At 34.6% G+C, this 16,663-nt stretch overlaps 1 protein-coding gene across 1 annotated transcript in view; it reads right to left on the reverse strand.

Moving 5' to 3' along the window:
* Nucleotides 1-3,408: 3,408 nt before the first annotated feature.
* Nucleotides 3,409-16,663, reverse strand: part of CFAP299 (cilia and flagella associated protein 299) — a 637,558-nt gene continuing 624,303 nt past the window's right edge. The window contains exon 6 of the mRNA XM_025385785.1: nucleotides 3,409-3,642. Within this exon, the coding sequence (XP_025241570.1) occupies nucleotides 3,547-3,642 (96 nt within the window). The 3' untranslated portion in view covers nucleotides 3,409-3,546. The remainder of the gene's footprint in view (nucleotides 3,643-16,663) is intronic.

The raw sequence follows: 16,663 nt of genomic DNA on the forward strand, positions 1-16,663 counted from the left end.
GAGTTATACCTGATGTAAATGACGAGTTGATGGGTGCAGCAGACCAACATGGCACAAGTATACATATGTAACAAACCTGCACGTTATGCACATGTACCCTACAACTTAAAGTATAATAATAATAAATAAATTAAAAAAAAAAAAAGATTGTAAATCAAAAAAAAATAAAAAAATAAATAAAAAATAAATAAAATGTTCAAAGGAATTTAGTTGAACCATAGAAGGACCCGTAGAAGTGATTGTTAAAATTTGGTCAAACCTATAGATAGAATAATAAAATTTATACATTATAAAGTATATGAAACTAGGGTTTTTTATTTATAAATTTAATAAGTCAAACATATATTTTATCACCAAACATCTTGGACTAACAGAAAAGTTGTAAGTATACCACCAAGACCTTTTCCCATGAATTATTTACAAATAATCTACTGACATGATCCCCTTTGGATTCTCAAATCCTTCAGTGTAATTTCCTACATTTAAGAACATTCTGCTACATAACCACAATATAATAATCAAAATCAGGAAATAAATCTAACCTCAATACAATCATCAAAATTGGAAAATAAATATTCTTATATTATTATCATTTAATCTTCAGAACTTTAAATTTTCACCATTTGGAAAAATTAAATTTTCACCAGTTGCCCCCAAATTCCCTTTATAGAATAAGGATCTACTTCAGAATCATGTGTTGTATTTGGTTATCATGTCTTTCTATCCTTCTTCAGTCTGGGACAGTTCCTCCTTTTAACCTTCACTATCATGATCTTGACACTTTTAAAGATTACAGGCCAGTTATTTTGAATAACATCCCTGGATTTGGGGTTGCCTGAGTTTTCTTTTGATTAGATTCAGGTTATGCAACTTTGGAAGTACTATTACAAAGGGGATGCTATGGTCACCTGTTGCATCAGATAAGTCTTGCTCTTCCAATTTAAAATGTCATATTTGACAAATTGATTCAGACATGAATCTTATTTGCTAGGGCACGAATTCATTTTACTTCATTACTGATGATATTCTCTTTGATCATTTGCTGAAACTGGTGTCTTCCACCTTTCTCCATTGTTTTCTCTATAATTAATAAATATTTTATGGATACTATGTAAATACCCTTTTTCTTATTTAACTTTCAATTTATTCATGTCTGTAGATCAGTATGGACTCACTGTTTCCTACTTTATCTCTTAATTATCATCATTTTGATGCCCCAGTGGTCCTATATTTGGCCAGTGGGTACCCTTCACATTGAGTTCTGTGATCCTTTTGATAAATCCCATTTGTTTTTGGAGAACTTTTTTACTTCTGGCACTAAAAGGTATTCCAGACTCTTGTATGTTCCCTGCTTCAGCCCCCAGATTAGTTGTTTTCCCAAAGATCCCCATTCCTGCTTGTTTTGGTGGAAAATGGTGTTAGGAATCTAAGGTCCTGGCACTAGGTATGCTCACTGATATTGGTGGGTGGCTGCTCCTGGGCTCTTTCAGTTAACAGCGTGAGACTATACATGCACATATATATATTCCATATCTGTTCTATATATTGTATATACTGAAAATTATGAGATCACCCTGATATACCCAATTCCAATGTAACACCACTCCACTCACCCTGCTCGGCATCTGACATACCGCGCCAGGCCATTGCCTTCCCCATGAGTACACCCTTGCATTTGAACTGTGACTTCCTGCCTTGGGCTCTACTAACCCCACACCTGAGCAGATTTCCACCACTTGTCCCCACCTAATTGCCTCAGTTCAAGGTTGTTTAAACGTATCTCAAAATAATAACAGCTACTTAAGACAAATCCACCACCAATATCATACTGAATGGGCAAAAGCTGGAAGCATTCCTTTTGAAAACAGGCACAAGACAAGGATGCCCTCTCTCACCACTCCCATTCAACAAAGTATTGGAAGTTCTGGCCAGGGCAATCAGGCAAGAGAAAGAAATAAAGGGTATTCAAACAGAAAGAGAGGAAATTGTCTCTGTTTGCAGATGACATGATTGTATATTTAGAAAATCCCATTGTCTCAGCCTCAAATCTCTTAAGCTGATAAGCAACTTCAGCAAAGTCTCAGGATACAAAATCAATGTGAAAAAATCACAAGCATTGCTATACACCAATAACAGACAAACAGACAGCCAAATCATGAGTGAACTCCCATTCACAATTGCTACAAAGAGAATAAAATACCTAGGAATACAACTTACAAGGGATGTGAAGGACCTCTTCAAAGGCAACAACAAATCACTGCTCAAGGAAATAAGAGAGGACACAAATAAATGAAAGAACATTCCATGTTCATGGATAGGAAGAATCAATATTGTGAAAATGGCCATACTGCCCAAAGTAATTTATAGAGTCAATGCTATCCCCATCAAGCTCCTATTGACTTTCTTCACAGAATTGGAAAAAACTACTTTAAATTTCATATGGAACCAAAAAAAGGCCTGCATAGCCAAGACAATCCTAAGCAAAAAGAACAAAGCTAGAGGCATCACGATACCTGAATTCAAACTATACCTCATGTTCCCACTCATAAGTGGGAGTTGAACAATGAGAACACATCGACACAGGGAGGGGAGCATCACACACCGGGGCCTGTTGGGAGGTGGGGGTCTAGGGGAGGAATAGCATTAGGAGAAATACCTAATGTAGATGATGGGTTGTTGGGTGCAGCAAACCACCACGGCACCTATACCTATGAAACAAAACTGTACGTTTTGCACATGTACCCTAGAACTTAAAGTATAATAATTTAAAAAAGAAAATACATTAAAAATAATTAAAATATAAAATAAAAAATAAAAAGGTATTTTGAAACACTAAAAAAGGGAATTAAATTGAATGGGAAATAAAGAAGAGGAACCAAATATTAATTTTTAATAGAAAGTGGCCTTCAAATATTAATATCTTTTCTACACAAAAGCCACTTGCAGGGCACATTAGGAAAAAGTGTTTTTTTCTATCATCGAGTCTTGAGTTTTCTAAAATCTTCTAGTCCTTTAGATTTCATTTCCTCAGCTTCGCTGTTTTAGGATTCATGTTATCCAAGCATATATGCATATTAAACACTTTCATTCATTTTATACATCATTTCATGGGATATCACAGATTTTACTTACTTGTTTAGTACTGTTTAAAACCTTGTATGCCAATTTGAGATCCCTTAATGGTCAATATTCAATGATTTTAGCAGCTAGCACTGCCATATGGCAAAAGCTTGGTCCATTCGATTTAGCAACAGGTGAATTTTTTTTTTTTTTTTTTTTTTAAATTCTGAGCTACATAATATGTCACCAATTTCCGTATCTTTGAAGTAGCACCAAAATTCTCTTCCATGAAATGTTGCAATCAGCTTAGAGCCTATCAGTATAATAAAAAGACAGTCAATATTACAGTTTTCTTTCTAATTTCTTTATTAACTTTATTGTTCTAATTTGCCTTCCAGCTACAGGGCTCATTTATTATTCTAATTTGCTCTGTCTATGGAATTTATTTAAATTTAGCAAATTATTAGGAAATTAACATGTTGGTACTTAAGTCTTCCTTCTGGAAATGTGGTCAAAAATGACAGCTTGTATGTAGAGTTCTGTCGGGATTGGGATTCTAGTAGAGTTGTCACCTGGCTGTGCCTAAAATACATAAATTACATTGTTAGTCAAGTCTATGGAAATACTTGGCCTTATTTTTATTATTTTTATTTTTTTGCTTTATATTGTAGAAAACAAAACTAACAAGTTTGTTTCCATGGAGATATATACATGTTTCCCCCCTAGTCTTTTTCTCAGGAGTGATGATAATTCCAATTAGGAGCTTTGAGGCCCTGGGTTGTGATATTGAAAATGCCCAGGATCAAAGCAGTGTCACAGGCTCATGCTTGTCTAGACTCTACTGAACCGCATGAGTCACTAACTTCAGAATTCCTAGCGAAGGTCTTTACAAACATGTGTGACTTCAGGGTAATAATTCAAAAAGAATCCTATCTTGATTTCAAGTTTGTCAAATAAAACGTCTCAAGTTTGGGATTGGTTTAGACCAGTGGAAGTGCCTGTCCGTGGTGGGTTTTACATAAAGCATCTTTCTTATCACTTTAAAAACTATTTGAGCTGCTTTTTTTTCTTCCTTCAAATTATAACCTTTTAAAAGGACTTCATCCTTTTAAAAAAAATATTGGATAGCTTATCATACTGATAGGCTTCTAGAAAGCCTCTATGGAAATAAGTATTTGCTAATGTGGTATTGATAAGGGAGAAGAAAGAAGTTTGGGTAAAGCTGATACTCAGAGGAGAAAAAATGATTCTAAAAGAGTTGCACAATATGTACAATTAGAAAATTTTAGTTACTAGACCTTTCGCATATTTGATGTAGGAAAGAATTATATTATTTCTCTTTCTTCTATGAATAAATAATTAGAAATTTAGAATTGAAGATAAAGAGAAGCTTTGGTATTGCCTTTTCCATATGGTACTTAATTTCTTGTGTTCAACAAAAAAGTGGGTGTCCTGACTGTGCCCCCATCTACGTTAGTTTTGCTTTTTATTGTTTTTGTGCTATTTTATAACTCTTTAAGTTGTATAAAACTGATAATAATAGAAAATATCTTGCCCACAAAGATGCAAAATAATTCTGCCCAGTGGAATTCAATTAACCATTGCCCTGTATAGAGACCTATTTTGCAGCTATTTTATTTCAATTTTCCTTATTCCCTATACAGATATGTTCTCCTTTGAATTGGTTATAATATCTTACTGGTTCCTTCTATAATTAATGAATTAAATGAAATCTTTTGAACATTTATGCTATAGCTGCATGATAGTTATTTATACCCCTTTAAAAATTGTCTTGTAAATATTTTGGAGGTTCTTCTGCCAATAGTCAGTGGATTCCTCTGATACATGAATAACCTATATGCTGGAGGAGGTTGTACCCCTGGGGGCTTAAACCCAGACTCCCAAAGGCAAATCCCCAGTGAGAAATTTAACTTTGTGGATCTTCTGTTTCTTTCTATATTTTCCTTTTTGGCTATTTTTGTGTTTTGTTTTTGTCTTTGCAGCTTTTACAATTGATATATTATTTCCTGCTGGTGACAGCAGTGATTCAGAACATTGTGGGCTAGCCGTTGTGATTTCTGTAAATGGATTAATGGATTAGAGAGATTTATTCTCCTTGTGTGACAGACAATAACCTTTTTTAAAGTATTTTATTTTTATTGGTTGTTATTTGTCTATTTTGAACTCAAATTAAGACTCTTGCACCCATCACGAAAGACTACAATGCTTTGATATATGAACTGGTGATTTTTCTGTGTTTACTTTTGATATGTGGCTAATACTTAGATCTGAAGTTATAAGCAGTCTTGTGTCTGTGTGTCTAGATGCTTATAATTTAGAAAGACCTTTATCTCTTTTTGGATGAGTGCATAATATTTTCCTGTCTCTGGAGGGTAATGAATTAGGTTAAAATGTCTTCTAAATTAAAGAATCTCTGTTCTGATTGGCCTATAGAGTTCTTATACAAATACATTCTTATATAAATCAAATATTCATAAAATTCCAAAAATTAGGAAATTAAAAGTTATAGTATTTTAAATTGCACTATACTTAATAACTTATTTTTACAGAAACTCAGAAATGTTTTTAAAATTTAAGTTCACATAATCACAGTAAATCTTTGGAAAACAAGACTAGTGTAATAATTTTGGTTCAAAATAAGCAGCTATGTTCTCTGATTTATCAGTGTTGGGTTTAATATAAACAACATTTTGTTCTACTTGGGTTTGTTTGTCTTAAACTTACTTAGGTCTACTAACTAACAATATGCCTACACAATATTTTAGATAATGAAAAGTATAAATTTATATTCAACTACATTGAATCATTATTCAGACAACTTTATTTCAACAGTAATTATGGTTTTTTTTTGTAGTTGTTGTTGTTCTTTTAACAAATCAGCTTAAATATAGGTCCCAAGACCCTCAGACGTAGATATCGGTCTAAGACACATAACCTTAGACTGATATTAAGTTGAATTATACAATGAATACTCACTTGATATGTAGTTGACTTCTAACTAAGATAGGAAACCGCAAATTTGATGCCTAATTATTAAGCATAATTTTAAGTTTATATACTTTTGCTTATATCCTATAGAATGTGTTTGCCTTTGGGTCCTGTTAATGAACGATTCATTTTGTCTCTGTAAAAAGGTATGTGTGTGGCTATTGAAAGTTGCCATATAAATTTTGCTCATCTTTTAAAATGCTTGTGGAAGACAGACAATTCTTAATTATCAGCCTCTAGTTTTCTTCTTGAAATAGAAGTTACTTTGGTAAAAGTCCTTTTAATATGAATAGTTAAGACTACACTGTGAGAATAGGGACAGACTGACACCACTGTCTATGTCCTTTTGTGTTTCAAAGAGAAAATAGTTTTGTCCTATTGTAGTTGTTTTGTAGTAGTATATAATAGTGGGAATATATAGAGTAGTGGTTTTCAGGCTTCCCTCCCATGATTTTCCCCATCTCAGAACCTCTGTACAATCTTGGGACTTACTAAGGACCCTAAAATCTTTCATTTATGTAGTTGATAACTGTTAATATTTTCCTTATTAAAAGTTGAAATTGAGAACTTTAAAAATAGTTACTGGTTCATTTGATCATAGTAATGACAAACATATTGAAGTTTTAACAGAAATAACATTTGAGGATTAATATAAAAATGGATCCCCTGAAAACTGCAGTTATATGAAAAAGCAAAATGAAGAGCAAATTTTGGAAATATATTTTACTTGCCTTAATTCATAATACCTGAGTGTGAAAAGAAGCTTTAAGATGTGCTACAATTTTCGTAAAATTTGCCCAATCTTGATGGGCTTGCTTTCTTAGCTTACTATTTGCCTACTACGTGAAAGATTTTTTTTTTTTTAGCTTCCTATGTAATCTGCCTAGATAGATAGCAAAAATTATGTCTAATAAAAATAATTTTCTGTGCTTTATTTTGAATTTGTTACATACCTGATTATTTAAGGAAAAGAATGCAAAGTACAGTTTCCTCACATATAAAGAGCTAAGGTTCTTTACAACCATGTTAATGTATATGTTTATTTTTAAATATTTTATTGTTTTAAGTATGTACTTAAACTGTTAACTCATTGTTACTTCTCTGGTACCCTGATCTTATTTTAATCAAATGTCCAAATGTCCTCTATCATTTTTTCTGATTTTTGCCATTCATAATCGGATCTTAAGTATAGAAAAAATTAATAAAACAGTCAGGATATCTTTTGCACTTAAAACTATCTCTGAGATTTCCCAGATGGCCCTTCAAAAATATCACAAAGAGTTATTCCTTCATCTTTGCAAAGAGGTGCTAAAAATAATTAGTTTTGTTTGTGGAATTCCTTGGGAAGAATTTTCAAATCAGAAGACTGCTCAGCCTTACTTATGTAAGTTGAATAGGCATAATATTATTAACAATATTTCAGAAATTTTATATGCTTTATGCGAAGTTCCTGAATTTTTTTTTCATTGCCCTTTCCACTTTACTTGTTTTTAACCTACGGGAAAATAATGATGATAACTGTTGGAAATATTTCCATCAGGTTTTTCTATATTTATCAGAGTTATAGCAGTGTTTTGCCTAATGACATTAGACAACACTAGTATAATGTTATCAGTCATCATTTCAGTTACTGTTTAAAAAATACAAATGTTTAGGCGTTACGTACACTTACCTAAATTTCTTTACTTGGTTTCTTGTATTAACAATTATGTTTTAGTATTATCTATGTCTTATCTCTATCTCAAGACTTCTTCCTCTGTAAAATTATTTTCATTCATTTTTTGAATCTGATATATCTTTCACAGACTTCTTTGAAAATAGATTTAATCACCATCCTTAGAGATATTTGTCTAATTGTCTTTTGCAGTGGCTTTATTATCATTGTTTTGCATATTACAAAAAGAACTAAATTTCCTTGTCTGTTGCATTATTCTTACTATAAGCTCTCATCAGACTGCTCACATTTGAAAATTATTAGTAATAAGTCCACAACAGTCATTTTAGGTCCCTACAGTTTATTGATAGTACTGTTTTACTCTGCTGCTTCCTTGAAGTTTCTCTTCCAGGTTATAGTCCAGAATTTACGTCTTTAACAAAGAACTGTCTTGGAACCTCATGGAAGATAACTAGCAGGTACTTTAATTATTGACACTTCAAAGCTGAGCTGACATTGGTTAGACAACTTTCAGATTGCACCACAAGTGGACTGAGTCAGGATTTCCAGGACCCATTTTAGGCCAAAGCAGAGGGCTGCATATGATGCACAAGATTCAGCGGACTAGGAATTAAAATTGTAATAAGACTAAATGCAGTAATGAGAGAATTTTCTTATGGTTATTCATTTGGGATATTGTTGATGTTCTCTTAATGTTTCATTTTTCAGATATATAAGAACACCCTTTCTTCTTCTTCTTAAGAAATCTGTAACCCATAGAAATTTAGTAGAATCTACTTTATAAAATGAAATGAAACATTTGAAAATGACATGTAATTTTCATTTATTCCTCTAGGACTCAGAAATTCTTATTGAGTCTTTTTACTTTCCATGGCCATTTAGTAATCCACATCAGTTCAGTAAGAAGTTGTCATCCTTTTTACCAGGATGTAATTGTACAAATTATAAAACCAAAGCCTTCCCTGTAATGTCATGTTTGAAAACAATGTTCATTGAATCACATAGAAACAGCTACTTTTAAGGAATTAAGCTCGACTTGACTTATGGAGGTAGTATTTACAAAGATCTTCCAGACAAACTGGTCTATTTATTGGCTTTAATGGTCAAGAATATTGTATACTATGTATAAGTTATCTTGAGATATTTTGGGACTTTTAGAAGAGAATAACTTACCCAAAGTTACAGGTTTTATAGGTGAAATACTGTGGACAGAGTTTCTTGGATTTAGTTTTCTAGCAGCAGGATGACAAATAATAGAGGGACTTAAAAGTCCAATTTGAGATTCCTTACGAATACTTCCAGACAGAATTTAATTTAGTATTTGTTCAAAATTGTATAGCCTTAGAATTTACAACACAAACTTAAGGTGATCTATATGGTAAAATAACACTTTTGCGACACCTATATAAACGGTAAGGCAAACCTAATAAGACTAGCTGCATTTTATGATCAAGAATAATCCTTCCAAAATTATTATGATAACAAGAAGGAAGGAGACAGACTGCCAGGGAAACTTGTGAGAAACTTTGAAATGGGCAAAAAGTCAAACAATGGGTATCTTGACTACTCACTCATTTAGGTTTTCTCATTTATGATCTTTATTACAATTCTGCAAATTTTAGAAATTCGATAATAATTCAAATAATTATTGTCTGTAGTAATGCAAAGTAGTTGTGCTCAGTGGAATACAATGGATTTTTGCATTGACCCTTTTTTATTTATTTGAAATTTATTTAAAAATCTGTTTATTCCCTTTTTATGTCTCTGCTCTTTGAATTCTCTGGAATCAGTTGTAATACCTTACTGGTCCCTCATTAATTAATGAGTTAAAAATATTTGCCACATGCTCACTGTATAGCTGTATGAGAATGATGATTCTATCTTCTTTTAAAAATTGTTTCTTAATAATGTATAAAAAGAGTGCTAAAAACAGTCACACATACACAACAGCAACAGCAAACGATGTAACTGGCTGAGAAAATTCAGCACTTAGAAAGCTCTTCCTTCAAATTCATGGCACTGTAAGGAGCTGTGAAAAGATTACTGTCTGAAACCATTAGTGGGTCCCAGGAGAGATGGGACTCCAAGCCAAGAATAAAATATGGGTAAAACAAGACATTGGAATTAGAGCAACAGTAAAAAGTTACTAAAAAATAATAATTGATGGAACAAAAGAAGAAGATTCTAACCTTATTCTACCCAAATCCCAGAAGAATTACAGATTTAAATGTATCAAAAGAACCATAAACAAATTTAGAAGAAAATATATGTAACTATTTTCCTGATTGTAGTATAGGAAATCTTTTTAAATATAGAAGCAATGAAAGCAATCAGAAGGAGAAATCAGTAGTTAGGACCATAGAAAAATTTAAAAATTTTGCATGCCAAAACAATTGTGAACTTTAAAAGATATATAAGCTGTGGCATGTCACTAAAAATATGAGAGCCAAAAGTTTTCTACCCTCTATGTATAGAATACTTTAAAATTTTATTTTAAAATTCCCACTAAAACCCTACAGGAAAGTAGGTAGACGGCAATAACAATTGTAGAAAAAAAGGAGACTGGGCATGGTGGTTCAAGCCCATAATCCCATTAATTTTGGTGGCCAAGGCAGGAGGATCACTTGAGGTCAGGAGTTAGAGACCAGCCCGGGCAACATACTGTCTCTACAAACAACAACAACAACAACAAACAACAAAAAACAACTTAGGCATGATGATTAGTGCTTGTGGTCCCAGCTATGCCAGAGCCTAGGGAGGGGGGATGTGCCTGGTGGAAGCGGGATCATTTGAGCCCAGGAGTTCTAAGCTACAGTGAGTTATGATTGTGCCACTGGACTGCAACCTGTGACAGAGCAAGATGCTGTCTCTAAAATAAATATGTAAATAAGAAATATTATATACTAGCATGCATGTAAAAGAAATGTTCATTTCCAATAGTAGTAAAAATGCAAATCTAAATGACTCCAAACAAATCTGGACTGTGAAATTAACAAAGTTAAAAAAGTATGCAAAATAAATAGGGCATGGAAAATGGGACACTTAAACAGCTCAGATATAACTGTAAATTGACATGGTCTAACTGCAAAGCAATTTGACAATATGTATCTAAAGCTTTACAAAATACGTATATTTTGATTAAGCAATTTCCATTTTAGAAATCTGTCCTAAGCAGGGGTAAAATCAGAAACTTAGTTGTAGAGAGTTGTTAATTAAACTGGAGGGAAAGCAGAAACCAAACTAAATTTCCACAAGTGGGAAATTCTTATCAATTGTGAAAAATTCAAAGGATAGAATATTATCTACTTTTTTTTTTTTTTTTTTTGAGATAAAGTCTCATTCTTTCACCCAGGCTGGAGTGTAGTGCCATGATCTATCTCAGCTCACTGCAATCTCTGCCTCCCAGGTTCAAGTGATTCTTCTGCCTCAGCCTCCCAAGTGGCTGGGATTACAGGTGCACACCACCATGCCCAGATAATTTTTGTATTTTTTTTAGTAGAGATGGGGTTTCATCATGTTGGCCAGGCTGGTCTCTAACTCTTGACATCTAACTCTGCCTCAGCCTCCCAAAGTGCTGAGATTACAAGTGTGAGCCACCGCACCTGGCCAATCTACATTATTTTCAATTTGCTTTTTTCAGTTAATAGTGTATCTTGAACATCTACACGAATCCATCAACATCACTAAAAATGGCTTTAACTTTTTAAACTGCTACATACTCTTTCTTTGTACGCATGTATCATAATTTATTTAACCATTGCCTGATCATGAACATGCAGATTATTTCCAATTTTTAACTCTTGCAAAGCAAAATGATTATTCTTTTAGAGTTTTCATGGTATCTAAGGTAATACACTACTAGGAAGCAATTTTCAGTCATTGTGCACCTACTCCTTGGCAGGCATTTTAAACACATTCTCTCATTTAATCTTCACAACTGTTTGTAAATGACTGTAAAATTTTAAAGTTTTACAGATGAGAAGACAGAGGTGAAGTGCTCAAAGGGGTGAATTAATTTTCCCTAATCACAAAGCTGATAAGATCTCTGTACCTTCGACTCATTCTAAGTATTGCTCCTCTTAAGAGCTTTGCCCTGCCTGAGCCCTGATGGCCATTTCTCAGTCCCTTCCAACTTGTTCTGCTTGTTTCTGCTTTCAACTGCTCCAAAGTATTTTAGAGAATCCTCAGGTCTTGAAGAATTGTCAAGTGGGATTTATTAAGGTACTCAGACAGGTCTTTGAATAACCTAAAATACGAATACAATTATATTACTCTGTATATGGCCGTGTGTGTGTGTGTGTGTGTGTTTGTGTGTGTGTTTTTTGTTTTTTTGTTTTTTTTTTTGAGATGGAGTCTTGCTCTGTCGCCCAGGCTGGAGTGCAGTGGCGCTATCTCGGCTCACTGCAACCTCCGCCTCCCGGGTTCACGCCATTCTCCTGCCTCAGTCTCCCGACTCGCTGGGACTACAGGCGCCCGCCACCACACCTAGCTAATTTTTTGTATTTTTTAGTAGAGATGGGGTTTCACCGTGTTAGCCAGGATGGTCTCGATCTCCTGACCTCGTGATCCGCCCGCCTCTGCCTCCCGAAGTGCTGGGATTACAGATGTGAGCCACCGTGCCCGGCTGAAACTTAACAGATTTTTAAAATAAGTTGTTTTTCTCCGCAAATTAAGAACCTATTCCCCTGGAGCAACCTCATATACTTACGAGGTAGTTTTCTGACCTACCAAGTTGGGGCTGACATTTTTGTTCATTTAACTGTGTTTTTCTTTTTCACTCAGGGCCACTAATGTACATGCCAAAGATATCCCAGCCAGCAATAACCACTTAAAAGTTATCAACATGAGATTTTTCTTTCTTACTAATGGTCTTGGTCACTATTCCTGCTATTGTATTCCATATTCTAATAAACTTCAACTCTCACTCTGCTTTGGGATTTCAATTTTTGAGAAATTATGAGTATTTGCTGGGAGTGGTGAATGGCTGAGAAAGAGTCATGGGAGTTAACTACTTGTTCAACTGTTGAGGCCCAAGAAAAAAAAAACATGCTTTTTCTTTGAACTAGAAATAATCCCTCAACTGTGGTCTTGCACCTGCAATGACACCATGCCTGACTCATGTGTTTTCTGATGCCTGCTTCTGTGTTATTAGTTATCAGGATTTTAAGATCATAGAGGAAACAATTATTTTGTTCTTATTCAATCATTTCATCTTGCCAGGAAATTAACTTCTATTCTCTTCCGTACTTCTTGATTTGCGGTAATACATCTTGTGAGAAAGTGAGCATGAACTGTGTATAAAGATCTCTTCCTCAAATCTCTCCATCCTTGTATTCCTAGGCCATATGGGTCCCTTTTACTTTTGGCATCATGTTTGATTAGGCTGCTCTTGGAATTAAAAGTTTAAAACAATATTTTTTCTTTGTCATGTATGCTTTATTGGGATATGTACCTTTCTTTTCATTGCATATATTCAGCTCAGATGATGGAGGCTTATCATTTATACTCTCTTATTACTAAATATTGACATGTTTCTATTTATGTATATGTATAAAATTCAAAATTAAAAATATATATATGTATTTTTTTTCTTTCGCATAGTTTACGTTTCTTGTGTTACAGTTCATATATGAGTTCATGCACTGGACACTTATGAACAATGTACTTATCTCTGGGGGTTGTTCCTTAAATACTGCATATAAAATTAAAGTCAGTTTTTCAGGTCAAGTGGAGGACATGACATTTAAGTTTTAGGAGTTTTAATTCATAAAAGCCAAGCTCTGTTATATAATTTTAATGTATTCCTCAAGGCCATTGATTTTAGCAGTAGTTAGTTGAGTAAATACTTAATTTATATGTGGTGGGCTTTCAGTTCAGATATACCAGGTGATTACCCAGAGGAGAAAATGTTTAAAAGCTACTTAGTATGTGGGTGTTTTAGGGCTATAATCAACCAAACATTCAGAAATTTGGGTAGCAAAACCAGAAAGTTGGCAAGGCCTCAGCTTTACTTAATAACTGTGACTGTGCCACAGTTAAAAAGCAGCATTTATAGGAGGCCCCCAAGGAAAATCCAGGGGCCAAAAAAGTGGTGTTGGTGATTCAGTAGATATCCCCTGCCCCACTGGCCCAATATTAATTTAGTTTTGTAGTACAGTTTGCAGAAACATTTGAGACATTGAAGAAGCCATAACCTTTTTTAAAACTTATTCTATTCAGCTTTTTGTTTGTTTGTTTTTCAAAAGGGATTATATGTAGCTCCTCCTGTTAAAAGGTAGATTTTAAAACTGAGGACCTTCACCGAAGGGCGAGGTTCCAAGAGATTAAATTGGAACCATCTGCAGATAGGATGTAGAAATGTTATGGGCCTCCATTTTGAGAAGATCAATTTCAAGGCTGTGACAGGTTAGGATTTTAGAATCTGGGAGGCAAGGGAAACCAAGAGCAGTCAACAACCTCGGAAGCAGAGGTAGCATTAAGCAGGTAATGAACACCTTTCCTACTAATAGTAGCAAGTGATTGGGTGGGGGTTGCCTGAGAGGGCAGAACAGAGGAGAGAGGAGCTCTGAGAAGCTGTTGCTAGAATCTTCCTCTAAATTAAAAAAAAATGCAGAAACAAAAATGGGTGATTTTATTAGTTGAATTTATTTTTAATTTTAAACTTTATGTGTCTAGCCTTTTGCTCAGAGAAAAAGAAAGAATTTGACATATTTGTTTTTAGCATCTGCACAATAATAGATAACAGTGACTACACATTTTTTTAAAAAAATAATAAAGTAATTGCTACTCTCATTTACCCATGCACCTAGCACATTGCCATTACCCTGTACAAATCACCATTTACCCTCGAAAGTTCCTCAAAGAACCCTGAGTGATAATTCATTTATCCACCTACCTAGGCAGAAAAGTACCACAGTCAATTACTCTGGTAGTTTTTAGCTAAAAATAGGTTTAGCTCTACATATGTTTTCAGTGCCTAAGACCCTAAAATATTTTAAGTTAACCTCACTTTTTTTTTTTTTTTTGAGACGGAGTCTCACTCTGTTTCCATGGCTGGAGTGCAGTGGCGCGATCTCGGCTCACTGCAAGCTCCGCCTCCCGGGTTCCTGCCATTCTCCTGCCTCAGCCTCCCAAGTAGCTGGGACTACAGGCACCCGCCACTGCGCCCGGCTAATTTTTTTGTATTTTTAGTAGAGACGGGGTTTCACCGTGGTCTCGAACTCCTGACCTTGTGATCCGCCCGCCTCGGCCTCCCAAAGTGCTGGGATTACAGGCGTGAGCCACCGCGCCCGGCAACCTCACTTTTTTTTTAAGAATTATTTTTGGCCCTACCATTCATTTTCTTTAGCAAATATTTAATATTTCAATTTATTCATCCCACAGATGTTTACTGAACACCTACCATGTGCGGGCATGGTGCTAGCCCTGGTGATACAATGGCAAAATGTCCAGAAAGGGTTCCTGCCCTACATTTGACAGTTTATGCTTTACAAGTTTCTGTCATGTATATTGTTTCATTTGAGCCTCTAGGCAAACTCACTTCACAAAATGAAGTTCCATGAGGCAGTAATAGCAAGAATGCATAAAAGCCCCCAACCCCTTGCCCACTCTCTGGTCCTCATAATGATCCAAATAAGAAGCAAAAATAGCACTGATGGTGATTTATTAGCAGAAGCATTTATTAGCAGAAGCATTGTATCTCATTACACAGCACTCTTTGGTATATGGTCTGTGCTTTCTAGTCTGTGTGCAGTCCTGGGAATGTATAATTTCAATGACTTAAAGTTAACACTATTGCATTACAACATATTTTAAATGAATGAAGTGATTGCTTTATGCACATACATTAAGGTGAAGCAACAGCTAAGACAATAGTACTGTGTAAAGCAGTGGATATAAAATCTAGCTAATCTTTAGGGCTACCTGAAGAGGCTTTTAAAAATAGAATTTGCTGGCCCTCACCGTAGATGGATTCAGTTTGATACCTAAGGGAAGAGCCTGGAGTTCTCTGATCAGTGAATTTGAGAAAGAGAGAGGAAGAGGAAATGCTTTTCTGAATTAATAGGAATTGCTCCTAGTCAAGCCAGGGCAAGCTGGGTACTAATAAAGAGTTCTTGTGATAATAGACTACATGCCAAAGTAGCTCGTTATTATGTTTGAACAATTGTGAACAATTTTCACATAGAGGAGTCTGGGCTTAATAGTCAGGAGTATTGATACAAAAAGAACAAAGAAATAAATCCTGCTAAGTCCATGCACAGTCCACATTGCACATGCCTTCCAAACTTTGTGACACTCAGCATGGATCCAGAAAGTTTTATTCTATAACATTGTTTTTTGTTTCACTGATGTCCTATATTCAATAGAAACTATGCCTCTCTGAGATCTTTTCATATGTCTTTTAGTTTGCTAGTTTAGTTATCAGTGATTTACCAAGCAACTATATTCAAGATGTACTCTACTGGACAGTAAATAAGATAACAAAAAGAGATCTTGCCCTATAAATTTTCATATTTTTAATATAATTGATTTTCTTTTGAATTCTAAAAGCATGCCGATGAAGTTTATCCAACAGAACAGTCACATCACATCCTTTCAAAATGGATTATGCATTTTCATACTTAGAAATTTTGATTCTAAGTCATTGTGACACAAGTAGTAGTGAATCTCCTTGAGGTCTATAGAATGGCAAAAACTAATTAGATTTTGCTCCACTTGTGTAGTTTAGTTATTCTCTCAAGACTTTTCTGACATGACTCTCCTTCCTACACCTTTGTCTCAACCCTTGTGAACCACTAGAATCACCCAGGGTATTTTTGAAAAGTACCAGTGCCTAAGCCTTCCACCCAGATCAGTTATCCAGCCTTCTTGGGATGAGGCCAGGCATCATATATTCTAAAGCTTCCTGGGTGATTCTGA

Source organism: Theropithecus gelada, chromosome 5 (assembly GCF_003255815.1).
Source record: "Theropithecus gelada isolate Dixy chromosome 5, Tgel_1.0, whole genome shotgun sequence".
NCBI lineage: Eukaryota > Metazoa > Chordata > Mammalia > Primates > Cercopithecidae > Theropithecus > Theropithecus gelada.